Source organism: Scophthalmus maximus, chromosome 17 (genome assembly GCF_022379125.1).
Source record: "Scophthalmus maximus strain ysfricsl-2021 chromosome 17, ASM2237912v1, whole genome shotgun sequence".
Taxonomy (NCBI): Eukaryota; Metazoa; Chordata; class Actinopteri; order Pleuronectiformes; family Scophthalmidae; genus Scophthalmus; species Scophthalmus maximus.
The window spans coordinates 13007869-13025360 of record NC_061531.1 but is presented as its reverse complement, the minus strand read 5'-3'; the positions used below and the strand labels follow the sequence as shown (position 1 = coordinate 13025360).

At 44.9% G+C, this 17492-nt stretch overlaps 1 protein-coding gene across 4 annotated transcripts in view; it reads right to left on the bottom strand.

The window, feature by feature from the left end:
• Window positions 1–582: 582 nt before the first annotated feature.
• LOC118288386 (protein sidekick-2-like) overlaps window positions 583–17492 on the bottom strand; it is an 81733-nt gene continuing 64823 nt past the window's right edge. Inside the window, exons 23-45 of one of the 4 annotated variants that reach the window (XM_035614413.2) lie at window positions 17260–17369; window positions 16756–16906; window positions 15570–15807; window positions 15353–15468; window positions 15004–15193; window positions 14739–14837; window positions 14167–14361; window positions 13867–14068; window positions 13643–13746; window positions 13315–13385; window positions 13049–13184; window positions 12827–12883; window positions 12231–12332; window positions 12001–12116; window positions 11700–11886; window positions 10108–10245; window positions 9018–9200; window positions 8791–8916; window positions 8521–8685; window positions 8279–8419; window positions 6896–7064; window positions 4355–4484; window positions 583–2040 (exon numbers count right to left, since the gene is read on the bottom strand). In XM_035614413.2, the coding sequence (XP_035470306.2) occupies window positions 1630–2040; window positions 4355–4484; window positions 6896–7064; window positions 8279–8419; window positions 8521–8685; window positions 8791–8916; window positions 9018–9200; window positions 10108–10245; window positions 11700–11886; window positions 12001–12116; window positions 12231–12332; window positions 12827–12883; window positions 13049–13184; window positions 13315–13385; window positions 13643–13746; window positions 13867–14068; window positions 14167–14361; window positions 14739–14837; window positions 15004–15193; window positions 15353–15468; window positions 15570–15807; window positions 16756–16906; window positions 17260–17369 (3537 nt within the window). In that variant the 3' untranslated portion in view covers window positions 583–1629. The remainder of the gene's footprint in view (window positions 2041–4354; window positions 4485–6895; window positions 7065–8278; window positions 8420–8520; window positions 8686–8790; window positions 8917–9017; window positions 9201–10107; window positions 10246–11699; window positions 11887–12000; window positions 12117–12230; window positions 12333–12826; window positions 12884–13048; window positions 13185–13314; window positions 13386–13642; window positions 13747–13866; window positions 14069–14166; window positions 14362–14738; window positions 14838–15003; window positions 15194–15352; window positions 15469–15569; window positions 15808–16755; window positions 16907–17259; window positions 17370–17492) is intronic. The other 3 variants (XM_047327974.1, XM_047327973.1, XM_047327975.1) reach the window with 3 other exon arrangements.

Sequence of the window (17492 nt, the reverse complement as noted above, 5' to 3'; positions counted from 1 at the left end):
CACAATCTTTAGTGATGCATTTTACGTATACAATACCTGTGTCCTGTTGTCGTCCGTCCTTAAATAAAGCTTCTTTTTTAAAAATAAACATAGATACACAGTTGGCCTCTTCGTCGGCCTCATAAATACATACAAGATTTCTTACTTTGAATTTTTATCTGTCAATAAGTTTCACATCACTTTTCAGTAATGTTACAGAAACACAATCTTTATAAAAAAAAAATGTTGCATGTAAGACTTTTTTTTCCCTCCTGAATTAGAGCTTTCAGATTGGTCACTGTTGTGTAAAATGACATGATCATTTACAGCACTCACATTAGTAGACGTGAAAAGATTTATTCATCTATCTATTAAGGTTCTTTATGTTTTAGTAACCTGATTAAAGTAAGTTATTGTTGTACTTCTCTGACAGCTATTAACAGCATCATATTTGATGTGATTGTGATGGGAAGAAGAAGATTTGTGCTTTTGATCCTCTGTTGTATTCTGTGATTGACACATATAAAGGCAAACCGATGTCCAAGTTTGAATACCTACTGACACGAGTACCAGCACACGATTAACACATTCCCCAGACTACAATAAAGGTGCCACAATGCTTTAATGTGATTCATAACATTGTCACTAGTGATGTTCTGAAAATGTTGAGCTTGAAGCTTATTGATATAAATATCTTGTAAACAATATCATACAAGTACATACAGTAAACACACAATGCAGTTCCGACTAGAATGGCACTCAGTGGAGCACGCACCTCCGCCGAGGCCAGTGTCAAACAACGTACACCAGACTTTCAGAGCAAAAACATTCAAATTCATAGCACATGATTCGAATCTGCCCCAAAAAGTAATGTTTTATTTTTTTTTGTTTTGTTTTCCTGCCCTTCGGCCCCCGTCTTTCCACAACGTTTGGTGCAATTCAGTTCAGTCCTATTTGCATAATCTTGCTGACAAATGAACAGACACGTGTGAAAAACATAACCTCATCGGTGGAGGCAACAATGATTAGGCAGAGTGAGAAACTCAAAGGCAGCCAATGGCCACAGTGACCATTTGTGCCCTGTCTAAAAAGTCCATTTTCTCACTTTACATCTGTCCTCTCTTCAAACATTAGAGTTTTCCATCCAAGTTGCTTTTTCCATTGTCCACTCTCGGCAAGCCAAGTGGTCCATAATCTATATGGTTCTAAAGTGGTTGATTTTCTTCTTCCATAAAGCTCTCATATGAAACAATAATACAGCATTTTAAAACAAGGATTTTTTTTCCAGAACCTCAGGTTCTTTTTATGCCTTGTTCATGTTGTTGAACCCTCAAACGAATTTCCTTGAGCAACGCATAAAAACTTTCAAATGATTGTCTTTTCATGAAATATATATCACATGGACTACCCAACCATACGCCCTACACACAATCATACACACACGCGCACTCACACACTCTCTTTACAGGGGAGAAAGCGCTATTCAAGATGCCTGCAATGCTTGATATTGAGCAATAAATCCATCAATAAGACGGAGTTGAGAAAAAAACCCAAAAGTTAAAAAAAAGAACTAAATACAAATAAACCAACAGCAACAAAATCAAGGACTCGTCCTCAGGGTTCAGTTGTTATTGGAAGGAGAGCTGTGTGTCAAACAAAAGAGGAGAAGCCCGCGGTAGGTGCCTGAGCGGCACAGCCCAGACTGCTGGGGGGCCGGTAGAGGGTGCTGTGCTGGCTGGGGGGCTCAGAGGACAGCAGGGAGGGGGTGGGAGTCCGGCTTCCCTTAGGCCTGAACAGAGTGCCCTGGCCCTGGCACTGCGGCTGAGGGGATGGGGCACTCTGGGGGAGGAGAGGGGGCAGTGGGGGCACAGGCGGGGGGTGCTGCCGTGATTCCTGCTCCACCAGGGGCTCGGGCTGAGAGTAGCCATATGCCGGCGGACGAGAGACGCCCTTCGGCTGCCGCCGCCACGAGTTGTAGTAGGTGGGGTCGCTGATGTAGTGGTTGACAAAAGAGTGGGTCTTCTGTCGGCCCTGATCCATCTCGTATTCGCTGTCGCTGCCCTGTGAGTCAACGTGGAGACAAAGTTTGAGAACTTTCAGAGAAAGCTGCCTTCAGATATGGACCTAAGTCTGGACATTTTCCTGAAATGTGGGCTGTATGTGAGAACGCGAATGTCCGCGAATGGCTGCTCTGGACGTTTTCCGGAACTTTTTTCGAGGAAAATTTCCAGAAAAGGTGCGAGGGAGCCGTGTAAGAATACGACAGGAAAATCTCTCAGGATTCAGTGAGCGAGTGGTCATGTTGACGACAGCAGAATTGTCATCGTGTCCTGCCTCCTCCTGCATGCTCCGCCCAGACGCCACAGAATATTCCGGGCCTGACTCTGACACTCCTCCTGCTGCGTTCGTCGATATGTGAGAGGAAAACTCCGGGAAATGCCTGGACCCCATTTTAAAGGACATTTCCCGGAGTTCAAGTCTGAAAACAGCTTTTGATAGTTATAAAGTATAGTGCAGAGTGGAAAAACGACAGCATACATTTAGGATTCTGACTACAGAGAATAACGACAGTTTTACATGCTCACAAATCAGGGCTAATTCTACTGCTGCGTTCTTACTGACACATCGCACGGCACTGGCTACATGCACACTAATACGTGTCAGTGATCTCCGGAGTATTCACCGTCCATACTAACACACCTGAAAAGGCACATCACATGATCGTTCACGTTCACTGGTCATGTATGTGCTGATGTAAACCGGGAGCAGATCGTTTATTTAGTCGGTTGCTTAAGTTTCAGAAAAATACTACGAACGATGAACAGCAATGACAAAAAAGTGAAGACCAGGAAACTGAGTTGAAACTGAGTTTGCATTTACCACGGGCAGTCGAATTAACAGATACATTTCGGTGTCTGCATTCATTCCAAATGTGTCCGTTTCTGCCTGTCCCCCCCGAAAAAGCAGCCCTGTTTTCAAACTAAAACAGGTCCAGCAGCTTTTCAAAAGTCCTCTGTTTTAGTGTAACGCGTGTTCCAAAAAATAAAGCGTAAAAGTGTGGATGCAGCGTCCCAGTCCTGACACAGAAGGGGAATATCTACAACTGGAAATCTATTAATCCATGTGCAAGTCTATGGGGCAGATAATCACGTCTACTTCACACGTGTATGAGCTCACCCGTGGCTCTGTGGAGCACAGATGTGATAAGTGTACACAAGAGCCTCCTGGAATTGGACAGATGACATTTTTACAGGATTAACTTGCTTTTGTCGTAATGTTTAGCACTCAGTCTTATAATGTACAGATGTTGGCGTGGGTGACGCCTGTTACTGTTCCCACACATTATGCAGGCTGAGAAACACAAACAGTAAAAAAAAACAAAAAACACGAGAGAGAGAGAGAGAGAGAGAGAGAGAGAGAGAGAGAGAGAGAGAGAGAGAGAGCAAATTACAAACAGAGAAAGCATCACACACTTTTGCCTGACAAGTGCCTGCCCATCCACAGCTCTATTGAGAGACTACAGCCTAACAGATGTTGAAGCGCCATTTATTTGCACAAGTGGCAGGTAAACAGTGGGAGGCTATGCAGAGGAAAAGAATAACACCGGTTTGTGTCTCCCGGGAGAGCGGGCTGTTTGTTTCAAGCGAGGGATTGAACAATGTTTTGACTGTGCAGGTTGAAGATAAATTGGCCATTGGGAGACGCGGTGCGAGTGTGTGGGAATACAGATGTCCAGAATCTGCTGCGATCAGATTCTCTCGCCTTTGGCATCCATCATTATCATCCTCTCTTCTCTACACTGGCCCTCCCTATTCCAAACAAACAAACACGCACACACGCACGCACACACGCGCACACACGCACGCACGCACACACGCGCGCACACGAACACACACACACACACACACTGAGCAGTTCATATCATCACATGATGAGCTGAGACTCAGCAGGCGAGATTAACAGGACATTTCCTGTCTGAGGAAAAATGAATTCGTTGTAAAGATATTCCAAATGTGACATGAGAAGCGACTGCGTAGTTTCTTCCCGTGGGAGAGAAGTCGGTATAATAACTCCAGAGATGACAGCCATGACTGGCCTACGCTAACGGAGGATATCTAATTTGAGGAGATCCACCGACTGGAGGCAGATTGTCTTGCTGACTGTCATTAAATGCTGCTTCATGATTAGACAGCTCTTTAGTTTTTCGCGTCTAGCAAAGCGGCCCTTATGACGGAAAAACATGGAGGTTATCGAGACGATAGACAGTGACTGTGACAACAGGAAAAAAAACTGTGCGATATTGAATTATACTATTTGAATTTGAGTTCATTGCCTTTTCCAGACACGCAGAGGAGGGCAGGGTCACAATGATTACCTGTGAGTCAGAAATCTCAGAGGGTTTCTCAGTCAGACTGCTGCTCTCCGCTGGAATCAGGTCATTATACTTAGTGCTGACGTCCTCGTCCGAGTAGTGCAGACTTCCAGGACTGGGCCTCGGTGGAGACCTGGACAGACGAAACAGAAGGGAGGCAGAGAAAGATGGAAGCCGAGAAAAGAGCGAGAGAGACAATGTTTATATGAGGGGGGAGAAAAGCTTCATTTGATCATCATCATAATATTTCTCTCTGGGAAACTATGGAGCGCTCTCTTCTTTGAGAACACAATGAGTAAACATTAATAGCCCTGTCATTCCGCTGACTGACTCCTTTCAGATGCCTGCGAAACGTCTCTAAAAAGGAAGAAGCTTCACATCACATGGGGGTTCAATGGGATGGAATTTAGCAAAGACTCATTGATTATGAAAATGAAAACGATAGCTTCCTTCAGAAAAGCACAGAGTTGGGTTTTTATAGATTCCAGGAAGCCACTAATAGACCTTTTGAATGAAAGAGAAATATCTACTCCCTACATCCTGATATTTACCAAATGTCTGCCGGGAACATATGGAGGGGGGCGAGTTCTGCATGAGTTCAACTCACTTCAACAGTCACGAGATGCACAAACAGAATTTATATAAAATGAGTATCTCCATGAAAGGATCCTTTGTAGTGATTAGAGCCGAGCGACTGTATAGACAGAGTCGTCGATTTAGACGTCCTGCAGAAAAAAAGAGTGTAACCAAGCATGGCCCTGGGCTCAAGGAATTATAAAGTTCTTTCATGAGTGCGGGTCAAGTAAATAGACCTCAAGCTTCTTTTGGCTCAAGCCATTAAGTCCGTAAAGTGAAGCAGCAAAAAACATCTGTGCAGGCAATTATTTTTTTCTTCTTCCGCAGTGATGACTGCTGCTGTGTTCAAGGTCCGCTAAGATTGAATTGCACGGTCAGGGGGCTGCAGCCGGACCACTGTCTTCTCTTCGCTGAGCTACATCAGTGGGCTCAGTATGTAACTCAGGCGAACACGGCCCTGAGAGAAGACTTTGCTCCTTTTGGTGCCAGAAAAAAAAAGGAAAGACTGAAGAATTACATAAACTAGGTATGGCATGAAAGTAAATGTTTAAATGATCTGAAATGGAAAACATTGTGTGTGGGGGTAAAGGAGACAAGCATTAAACTCCGCCGTGTCAGGTTTAATACTGGAGGATAAAGCGGACAACCTTGACTTCCTCTCGAGTGAAAAAGAATTTAACATGCACTGAGATATATGCAGGCGCTAAATCGTTGGAAATGCCAAGATCAGGAGGCTCAGAAGACACAACATGACAACGGCTATGAAGGGACTGAGACACAACAAAGGGACATCTCCTCTGGGTTAAAGGGGATGATATGAGGGGGCGGACTGTTAGAAATAAAAAACATCTACTTAGAATTCAGACAAGGTTGAGCCCGATAATAAAAGTGTGGGCCCACGTGTGCGCAGAGGAGGAGTGACGGTTCCTGTTGTACCTATCACACCTACACGCAAAAAATGCTGCCAGTGAGCGTTGAATTATTTAGGAGCACTGTATAGTTTCCCTTTGCCCTAACAGACTAATTCATCCTTCTTTCACTCGCCCTTTCAAACATCCCGTGGGGAGCCCTCCCACTCTTCCTCCTGAGTCCACAGATCATTAGTAAAGAGCACGGAAGCAGATTGGAGCCCTTCAAAGAGACGGAGGCTCTCGAGGCCCCTTTGATCCCCGTCTAGGCCTCCTTGGTCAAGGGGAAAGCATACACAGATATTTCCCGGGACTTGAGGCCCCCGCCCCCCTTAGCACACTCAACAATAATGGACACACTAATGTGCAAAAAACAACCCATTTTTTGGGGGGCCGTGCCATGAAGCACACTTTGAACCCCCCGCCCCCTTGTCCGCCCAGTCACCAAATGTCTGACCCATGTCTCCGCACTGAACATTCCTCTCGCTTCTCATGGCGCAGTTTGCGAAAATTCCTCTTATCTAATGCGTGAGTAAACATGACCAAACGGCCAGTGTACCAAAGTCCTGCTGAGCGTGGACATGTTGTCATACTGACGGCTCTTAGAAGAGAAACTCTGGGCCAGAGAGAAGTGGCCGGCCCTGACCCATAAGCACCCTTTTGTCTGGAACAGTGATGGACAGACAAAGAGCCCATGCAGAAGCTCATGAATGCTAATTAGCTGGTATTGTGCTGCCCCCTTATATAAATTGTTGCTTCACACAAACGCTGAATATCAACAAGGGAGCGAAAGGAGGCTGAAATCAGCAGCTGGATTCCTCCAGGCTCAGTTTGTTCTCCGAAGAGTGACGGACTATTGTGAGGGAAGTCGGCGACACAAAACACTACATTATTAATTCCTGTCAGTATCATAAGTGACACACTCAACTGGAAGAGGAAACTCGGAAAAAAAACAACTGATTTAACAATATTTCTATAAAGTGGATTGTTTGCCAGCAGCGGGAAATGAATTGCAATGGCCAGCTGATCATCGCAGATGACCGATGGCACGTTGACTGACCGTGTGTAGATGCCGTTCTTGCGGCAGAAGGAGTTTTTCATGGAGAGGCGTCTGTTGTTGAGCTCCAGGGCCGGGAAGCGGCCCTCGTCCAGGCGCACCATTTCTCCGTGGGTCAGGGGCAGCGCTGTGCAGTTGGAGTGGTTGCCTGGACAGGGGTATGAGGACGACACTGTGTGGGTCGTGGGATAAAATAAGTGATTTGTGATCTAGAATCAACTTTAGTCTTTAGTTACACAATAAAACTCAAGGCGTGAAAATAAACACAGGTCTTTTGTAAAAAAAGATGTTTTCAAACACACACACACACACACACAGTCACACACAGTCACACACATACACACACACACACACACACACACACTTCCAAGGGGTACCCAGGGACCCTTCAGGGCGTTAGGTGCCGTGCTCAGGGGAACTGGCCATTCACTCACATCGCACACACACCCCATCCTCAAATTACACGTCACAACAACTCCAAATGCTGCTTTCTGTCTTCATCGGTACGACATCACCATCATCAGCCGGGCCCACAGTCTAGTCCTGGCCTCTCCTAAAACAAACAGCCGCCCTAGGGACAGTCCATCTTCACGGCAGGGAGAAGTGTGTGTGTGGGGGGGGGGGGGAGTTCTTGTCTGTACTGGTCTTGCCAAGCGCCCTTTTTAGTGACCCTGGTAACCGTGGCACGATGCTAAATGATGACTGAGCCAAAAATCTGCTAGTCGGAGGCTTTAGGAAGGCTTGACCTGACCCATCACACTTGCCCCCTAAAACTCCCTCCTTCCCCTTATACCACATAGCTCCTCTGAATAGATGGGCTGCCACAGATACCTCCACTGTGATTAGTGGTCAGCTGGCCACCACGTGAAAGCACTGACAAAACGTCCACTAATTTTGATTAACTTTCTAGCAGCAGTAATGTCACCTGGAATAATTCACAATCATGGAAATTGGCTTCTTGATACAGTGGTGTGAGCCACTGTATCAAGAAGCCAATGTGTGCTGTAGTTATATAATTACTCTCCGTCTGACTAATGACCTGAGCGATAAACCACTGCCAAGCCATTAATCCCTGTATTGATCCTCACTGCAGTTAAACATGAACAATAATGTTTATTCATCTGCCCATTTCAGCTGCTAACCTTCACTCTCATCTCTTGCCTGTCAGCCAAAGCCATGTAAGGGAATATGGGTGATTAGTCTAATTGTGTGAACCTTGACACTTCCACTTTGTAAAATAGACTTTGGATGTGCAATCATTGAATTGCAATTCTCAGCAGCGCTGTCAAAGAGGGAGACAAACTCCAGTCGATAGTTGAGCTGGGGAAAACAGATAATAGAGAAACTGAAACGTTAAGAGTTCAGCAGTCAGTCGTGTTTTCTTACCTGAATCTGCTTTCTTGGTGTATTTTTTGCTCTGGCCTCGGATGATGAGGATGAAAACAAGGAGGAGGATGAAGATGAGCCCCACCAGAGCAATCACGACCAGGAACCACCACTCCTCGTAGAATGGAGACACTTTCTGGGCTGAAAACGTGACACATGACGGAAATTAATACCTGAATAATAGAGGTTTTATATAAGTTACACAGTTTTGCATTAACTCTTCATTCAAAAGTATTAGTAACCTGATATGGAGGGGGAGGGGGCACTGGGAGACCCATAGCCATAGTCATTGACTGCAATTACTCGAAAGTCATAGGTGACTCCTTCTCTTAGCATGTCCAGGTTAAGTGTGTAGGATGTCACTTCCTTGGGGATGTCTTTGATAAGGATGTCCCACAATCCTTCATCTAGAGACAAGGTGAGAAAAAGATGTCAATACATCAACTATCAAGAGCTGCAGACTTCACGGAGGGAAGACTCGTGCGAAGGACTTGTGAACTCGTGTGGCTCACCGGAAGGTCTGGCTTCAATGACATATCTCGTGATGGGCGCACGACCTTGATCCCCACTAGTCCAGTGCAGTGTGAGGGCAGTGCCATAACGAGAAATAAAGGGTTCTCCGGGAGGGCCCGGGGCTCCTTGGGGAGATAAAAAATGGATAGTGAGAAAAACCGGCATTCCGTCAGGGAGGTACTAGAAAGAAATCGATTGCTGACATGAACATCAGAAAAAAGAGCACCTTCTCCAGGCCCGGTGGTGATGTTGGCCTCGACCTCGGGGCCGTACGTGAGCGTTTTAGCACGGATGCGGTAGTTATAGGTGACGCCGTCGGCAAGGTCTTTGATCTTCATCCACAAGGGAGTACTGCCCTTCACATCTACTGTCACTATCTTACTGACACCTGGAGTGCGAGGAGAGGAGTCTGTACAGGAAACACTAAGACTCTAGATGCTGCATTCTACAAGCGACACACAGCCAAGCCTTGTTTTCATGAGCCGACACATAGAGGAACGTTGACAACGTCACAGCGACAGAGAGTTGGAAGACCAGACAAGACGGACTGACAAAACACTCGAAAGCTGCTTCCAGACATGAACTCCAGAAAATGTTTGGACCCAATTTGCCAGTCACATGTGAAGAACGCAGCAGATTGTCCGGAGTCAGACGGGCTCAAATTTTACAAGTGGTCTGACAGGAAAAGTTCCAGAAAAAGTCCGGCGCAGCATTTGAGATCTAACGTACAGCCTCTCCGGAAAAAGGTCAGGTAAATGTCCGAGCTTATAGTGCATGTCTGAAAGCAGCTAGAGTCACCAACGTTTTTGCATATTCAACAGAAATATTGCGTATTATGTCAGCAGCCTCCTAGATATCCAAACAGGAAGAGACACCAGAACACTTTTTTTTTTTTTAAATAGACCAACTGGTATTCCCTGTGGTTGCTGCTCTGTTCAGCCGAGCTCTGAGTCCATTAGTGGATAGCCGTGGGACCACGGCGGCCTCAGCTCAGCATTCCACCCCTGCTCTCAATTACTTGGCAATCTGGCCCGGGCAAATACACTCCGCCAGCTATTAGCCACGTTTCTCTTAGTGAGAGAGGAAACTGTGCAAAAAGTCTCACCAGAGCATTCCAACATATTTTATCAGCTGTGCCATATATGCCTCTGCAGGGCCTGCACTCATCTGCGGCAGATTAGAGCATGAGCTTAAGCAGCGTGAGTTAAAAAGGAACATCGTAATGAGACTGGAGGTTGTAAATCACTGTCTGCGAAAGCCAGCTGAAGAATGTCAAGACAGGGCAGAGTTATTAGGCTCTAGACGGAGTTCCTCACCATCGACGGGAGTGCAGGGCTCATAAACCAGGCGGTAGCCCTCAATGATGCCGTTGGCCTGCTTGGGCTCTCCCCAGGACACGTTGACCGACGTGGTGGTCAACTCACTGAAGTGGATGAAGCTGGGAGCACTGGGCGCTTTTGGGGAAAGAGGGAGAGAGGTGATGACAGCCGGATCTCCTCAACGTCCTGAGGGAAAATACTACATACACTACGAGCTCAGCTGCCAAGCAGCGATGCGCTGACCCTGGCTACGCCGCCGTGAGACACAATTTGTGAAATCTCAGTGAAACTGTAAACAAAATATAAAATACTAAATATATAAACCACTTTTGCAGCAATTGTCATGTTTCTTTTCCTCTTCGGTAGATATTTGGGTTTTCATAAGTCACATTAGTAATTTAGCATATATTCAATTTGTTAAGTTGCGTCTGTCGCAGACACACATGGGTAAATGAAACTGTCAACAAAAAATTGTAATGCAGGAATACATCAGAGGGGAATCCTCTCGCTCGTAGCAAGGACGGAAATGTAACTTAAAAATTCTAAATGATGTTAGGCTAGATGACATGAAACAAAAATATTATGTGATTAGCTGTGAAAGAGGTTTCATCGTTCATTATCAGAGTAACAATGAAATGATTTTTTTTTGCTTCCGTGGCGTTCAGCCAAAATCAATGATTAAATAGGAAAAAAACTAAAACCTGTTTTAAAAATAAAGCAAACTAAAAGAATGCGCAAAATCATTCTGTGTCCTTGAACAAGAGCTGTGAGAATTCTGCCTGCTGACCCAACACAGATCCAGCTAAGTGTCAGGATTTAGCCACAATTCTGCATAAAATTCACAAAAGCTTGCGCTGGCTCACTTCCCAGTACCCTGTGGTGCATAGAGCCAAAATTCCTGCCTGTGTTTTTAAGTTCTCAGCACTTTGTGCCCCTCACCAATGTCACAGCCTTCAAGGGGGCGGAAAAGACGGGAGAAATTCATACTGTAAACCATTTTTGTGCTGAAGCCGCAGAGGAGGGACTCTCACTAGCTGGTAAACACAGACGTCTTTGTGCACTTGCAGCCAAAAAACTAATCTAAATGTGTCCCCCCGAGCTCTGTATTCATTGCTCCTCGGCAATCGTATTGGGCTTCCACCCCCGTGGCTTGTCCTGGAGGGGCTGATCTTTTATGCTGTATCTCACAGGACAAAACTCTTTAGTGAAAATGCCCCATTTCCTGGGGAATAGCAGGAGCTGGTCTTACATTGTCTCTCTTAAAGCCCAAGTACTTTAGTTGCAGTTTGGAGTTTTGTGTAACACTGGCTCAAGATGAAAGCATTCATGTTCTTTACCTTGAGTTACCTTGCAACCACATGACCACTACAAACAACGTGGTTAAATAATGAGAGGCGGAATCATTGTGCAGATGGCACAAAGAGACAGATAGAGGAAAGGCAGAGAGGTATAAAGAAATACACAGCCTGAGACTGTGAAATGCCCTGTGCAGTAGGCAGAAGGTTTGAGTTGGTAGATAAATACAATTTGCCTTTTGAACGATAACTGTAATAAACTCACCATCCACATCTGGATTCTGTGTAACTCACCTGCTTGCTGAGTGCGCCCTCTGGTGGGCAGGGAACGGGGTCCGTCCCCCGCAGCGTTGAAGGCCGCCACACTGATCATGTAGGTGGTGTAGCCTGTCAGGTTCTTAATCTTCACCCCGAGCTCAGGCAGGAACAGAGTACGCAGGCGCTCCGTCTCATTCTGGAGCTGAAACTCCCAGAAATAGATCTATACACAGAAGAGTGGAGGATGCAGAACTCATTGTTTTGTTTTTCATTGAAATGACAAAAACAAGAGAGACCAGATGTTAAGTTGAATAGATTTGTAGCAACTCACAAATACCTTGTAACCTTGTATGTCCCCATTTTGAGCGTCCAGAGGAGGAGGGTCCCACGTGACATCCAGCTGCGTGGCCGTTGAGGACTGCACCATCACATTTTGGGGAGGGGCTGTCGGGACTACAATGCGGCAGAGTGTAAATAATAGCTACATTAGCAATGTTATAATCTTTTTCATGTTCCATACTACTAAAGATTAACACACATGCTAAACAGTGTGAGAAAAAAACATACCCGCCTCTCCGACAAACACTTCCTGTGGTGCACTGCTAGGACCCTCCCCCACAGCGTTATACACACTGAGACGGATCTCGTAGCGTTTGTGTTTACTCAAATCTGCAAGGAGAGAACCCAACTCATTATTATAATATAACACTTTAGATAAAAAAGAGAAGTTATTCCAGGGAGACGCACAGTCATACTGCTGAGGCCCGTGGCAACACAACATCACAAATGGAATAGAAAAACAACAACAAAAACAATAACAAAAAACTGATGGGTGGAATTATAAGGCAAGCTGATGAAAAGACGGGGGTTGTCGTGGGGACATTGGGAAAGATTTGTCAGTGATTACAAAGAGAGAAAACACGCTCAAATGATGGCAGGGCAGCTTGTAGAGATTAAAGCCACATCATAAGAATCAGCCACGGCTGTTCCTTAGCGGATACAACTGAGTGGGAGGTCGGTGCGACGTGCACTGTGAATTATTATACGAATGGCTTATTTTGTGGAAGTGAAATATAACAGATGACATGCACACATATGGAGAGTGATGGAGGAGAGTCATAACGGGATACACACATATATATAGATGTATATACAAGACTTACTATCCAGTTCATATTGGGTGAGCGAGGATTCACTCAAGTTCCTGACACTGTAAGGAGCTGGAGGTTTGATGAGAAGGAAAACGAGGGTGGGTCGCAGGATCAGGAAAGAGTGACAACATTAGGAGACTTAAATGTTTATTTTACAAAATATTCTGAAATATTTTGACTTCAAACTGAGTACATGATAATACTCAAGGTGAAGGATAAGAAGTGAAAACACACCAGTGAGATCAGCCCAGTTGACAGAGGGACTGTTGACCGTGCGGACAGTGAAGCTGCGGATCCGGTCGTGGTGCAACTCCCGGTACCTGACCCTGAATCCCAACAAGACGCCGTTGATGTGATCATCAGAGGGCGGCTGCAAAGACAAAAAAGGGTCTGCTTAATGTTCAATACAACACAATCAGCAGGTCTGGCCAATGAATTCCACTTTCACCGTTCAGTCTTCCAGTCACAAGACACGCCGCCAAGTAATTCCAACAGTGTACCTGCCAGCGGACCAGCACAGATGTGGTCGTGTGAGGAGTCACAGACAGAATTGTTGGGGCTTTGTCTGGGGCTAGAAGATAAGCAAAAAAAAAAAGGAATTTGAGCGAAACAAAACAGCTGCGGAGAGTGATAGGTAATTCAAACATTCTGGTGGGGGAACAGCTCGAGAGTAAACACGAGCTCAGTTGATGTTAAGTATTCACTGCGAAAAAATCCAAAGTCAAATCGTGGCGGTAAAGACAAGTTCATGCAAGAGTTCTCGTGCAAATCCGCAGGGAATCAACATTTAGTGACGCAGACACGTTTGGGCCGAACATGAGGTCTTACCATCTTGCAGCGTAGTGATGGCCTCACTCTCCTGACTGTACTCACTGTCTCCGATGTCATTGGTGGCTTTAATGCGAAACTGGTAAGAAGTGAACGGCTTTAACCTTTAAAGAGAGAAAAAAAAGGGGTAAAGTGTGGACGACATGTACAACATGTGCAGCCTCCAAACAAACAAAAAAATTGCCGATGTTTAGGATTAAATGTTTAGAACATTTAAAATGTACCTGTCCACTATGTAAGAGTGCGTCTCGTGGCTGACTGATGCAGAGTGGACAGTCCAGTTACTGTCGGGCAACTCTCTGTACTGGACTGTGTAGTAACGAACCGGGGACAGGCCGTCACTGCCCGGTTCCCATGACAACAGCACTCTGCGAGCCTGGACTTCCTCTTGAGGCACAACAGGACGGCTCGTGGGTTGGGGTCGCGCTGAAGGTCACACAAACACACACAAACACGGTCACAATTTTTTTTTTTATATTTAGAGGTGGAGAATTTCAATAAAACATTTTAGCGGCAGTGTTAACCTCTCTTTTCTGTTGTGACCACCAGAGCCTCCGCCGCCTCCCCCCAACCTTTCCGTGTCTGAGCAGTGAGGCGGAATACATAAACCATTTCTGGCTTCAGTCCAGTCGCGGTGTACTGCCGCGCGCTGGGGCTCAGCACGTCCACGGTGGCGGCGTTACTAGATGAAGAGTTTCTCCTGAATATGATCTGATAGGCTGGGAAGACAAACTAACTTAAGTGACAAACCTCGAATGAGTAATGCATAACAAAGCCCAAGCATAGAGAAATATCCTGCTGCACATCAAAATCAAACAAACATATATGGAGAAATTTGAAGGGAAATTCTCTCCCCGGAACCAAAACACAAAGCAACATATTTTGCTTGAATCACGAAAATGTAAATTGAATTTGCCACTATTCATATCACACACCTCACTGTAGTTGCGCTTCAGTAAATCCTATTCATGTGTGTACTTTTATATTGCCTTGTTGTTGAAAGGTAGCACACAAATACATTTCTTCCTTGCCTTTGTCTCACAATAAAATCAATAAATTCATAGATATAAGTTATATGTGTATATTTCAAACTCACCCAGGATAATGCCATTGGGCTGTGCAGGAGGCTGCCAGATGAGCCTGACTGACGTGGTTCTGACTTCTGGGAATAGGATGCCGACTGGAGGTCCTGGCACTATCATTAAAAATTCCCAAAATCTTTTTTAAAATTTGTGACATACATGCATCAAAGAACTGACTAACGACACGTGAAATTATCTCAGAACAGTGACATCAAACACATTTAAAGAAAAAATACAATTTAAATGATTCAAAATTGTTGGTAAGATAGATCTGTTCACCATCATCAAGGGTCCTCTCAAGAATGGACGGCGAGCTGCCCCTTCCGTCTCCGATACGAGTGAACGCCAGGACCTGGATCTCGTACAGGACATACTTGCCCAGACCACTCAGCTGGACACTGTGGCTCGTGTTGCCATCCACTGCCCAGAAGTTGGGTTCCTTGTCTGAATCCTTTTCCTTATATACAACCTGAGAGACACAGGGAAGGTTATACAAGTGATTATTGATGTGTTGAGAAATTAGTCAAATTATTTCATGCTGCTTATTTTACTCTACAGTCATAGAGTCCGTTCCCTGTGTGGTTTATCTATGTGTTACTGTGATTGTGATGTGGATCACTTCATTGACCTTATAGCCCAAGATGAGGCCATTGCGGTCAGTTGCTGGGACTTCTCCCCACCGCACCAGGATGCTGCTGGAGGTGGTGGCAAAGGCTGACACATTGGTGGGACCGCTGGAGGGCACTGGAGCAAAGAGGTAAAGGTCAAAGTTTAGAGCACTTCCTGAATACATGCATCTAGTTGTTTTTAATGGTGGCATTTGTATTTCATATTCCCCTCCTCACCAGACTCCCTGGTCCTGCCGTGGACTGGCTGGCTCCAGGGTCCTGAGCCAATACCGTTGATGGCCTGAACTCTGACCTCGTACTCTGTCCACTCCTCCAGGTCCTCGATGGTGAACTCCCTCTCCAGCCGGTCCATGATGACATGAGATAGAACTCCCCCTTTAGAAGTGGCTTTGGAGTATTGGACCCGATAGCCAACGAGATCAGGATTCCCATTGTACTCCCACTCTGGAAGAGGCTGCGAGAATTTTTATGATAAGTGATCCTAATGCAAACATATACTTGGCTTTCATGAAAGTACTCGGATTCTTGACATTAACGTGGCTTTGATTCAGGTCTTCAAGACTTCCAAGCTGTTGGCAGTGAAGTGACACACACCACAAAATTTTACTATAGTTTAGCCCAGCTTATGAAAAAAGGCCGCACTCATTGAGCTATGGCATTAATTTGAAGGTCTGTATCACCCAGCAGCTGACACCCCTTTGCTGTTAAATCCAGGTAATATGTACCTTTTTTTAAATCCTGCAGGAGAACTTTGCTCCCGTCTCTCACTGCCTGGCACAGTGATAATAATGAACAGATGTGGCAAAGAATACATGGCAAGTAGAAAGCAGCAATAATAAAAGACAGAGCGCACGGACCTTACCAAAATCTTATCAATATCATCACCTGTATTCAGCATATAACAGCCCAGCAGGTAAAGGAACAAATTAACACAAGATAGAAAAAAGGCAACATTTCATGTAAAATAAAAATCTGGTACACAATAAAGACATACAAAAAATTGTGTACTAAAATCTAAATTGAGGTTTTGTAATAAAAGTGTTGCCTGTGAATGCGTTGATTTAAAATCTTTCAAATCCATTGATGAGAGAAAGTCATCTTTTTTGTTGTTGTTATGGGCAAAATGAATATGCCTAAATCAGATTTCCACAAAGCTTTTATTATGAATGTAGCATTCGTAATATCAAGGGCATTTTGCCAGTTCAGTCTCATCCCAACATGACTGTCGATCATATCAACAAGAAGGACAAAAAAAGGAATAAAGGGAGAGTCATTTGAAATAGCAAAGGCTTAAAAAATAGCCCAGACATGCATATTTAAATTGAATAATAATCTAATAAAACTCAACTAATTTATTGCCAACTGAGTCACGCCCAGTGTGCAATGAGCTGTGACGACTTACCACCCAGCGAAGCCACAGGCTGGTCTCACTGGCTGTGCGCAGGGTGACATTGGCGGGGGAGATGTCCGGAGGGGCCTGCAGGGTCTGGATCTTCCTGGAGGGCTGACTGGGAGGACTGGTGCCCACGATGTTGACCTGGCGCATTCGGAACCTGGGGCAGAGAAAACCAGCAGACTTTGGAGTCATCTAAAGGTGGGTGTTTAATCATGATAGGCTGGAGATATGACAAAGGATCAGGTTAGATTATTTTAGATTGGATTTGACTAGATTGGATGAAACTTTGATGATGGGCAAAAAGGAAACCAGGTCATTGCAGTTACAGGGAATAGGATCTGTTTTTTGACCGGAGAAGAGAGAAACAATGGAAACCAAGCCATGGATTCAGGATAACAGTAAAATGATTCACAAGTATAAAGGAAAAGCAGAGACAAGTTTGAAGATACTGCACTGTGCAGTATTCACATTTTATCTTAATATGGGTTTTATTTCATAGCGTGTGCTCACCTGTAGAAAGTATAAGGGTTTAGGTCCAGGACCTCCAGTGATCTAGCGTCAGGTTCATTAGCCAGCTGATGAACCATTAGCCATTCTTCATTCTCTCCTATTATGCCAATCTGAAAAAGCAGAGGGAGAAATGGATTTATATCAGCAGCTAAATAAATTAAACTAATAAACTATTTAAAGCAACATTAAAACGTCAAACTACAAAAACGGATTGCTCTAATTATTTTAAAAAG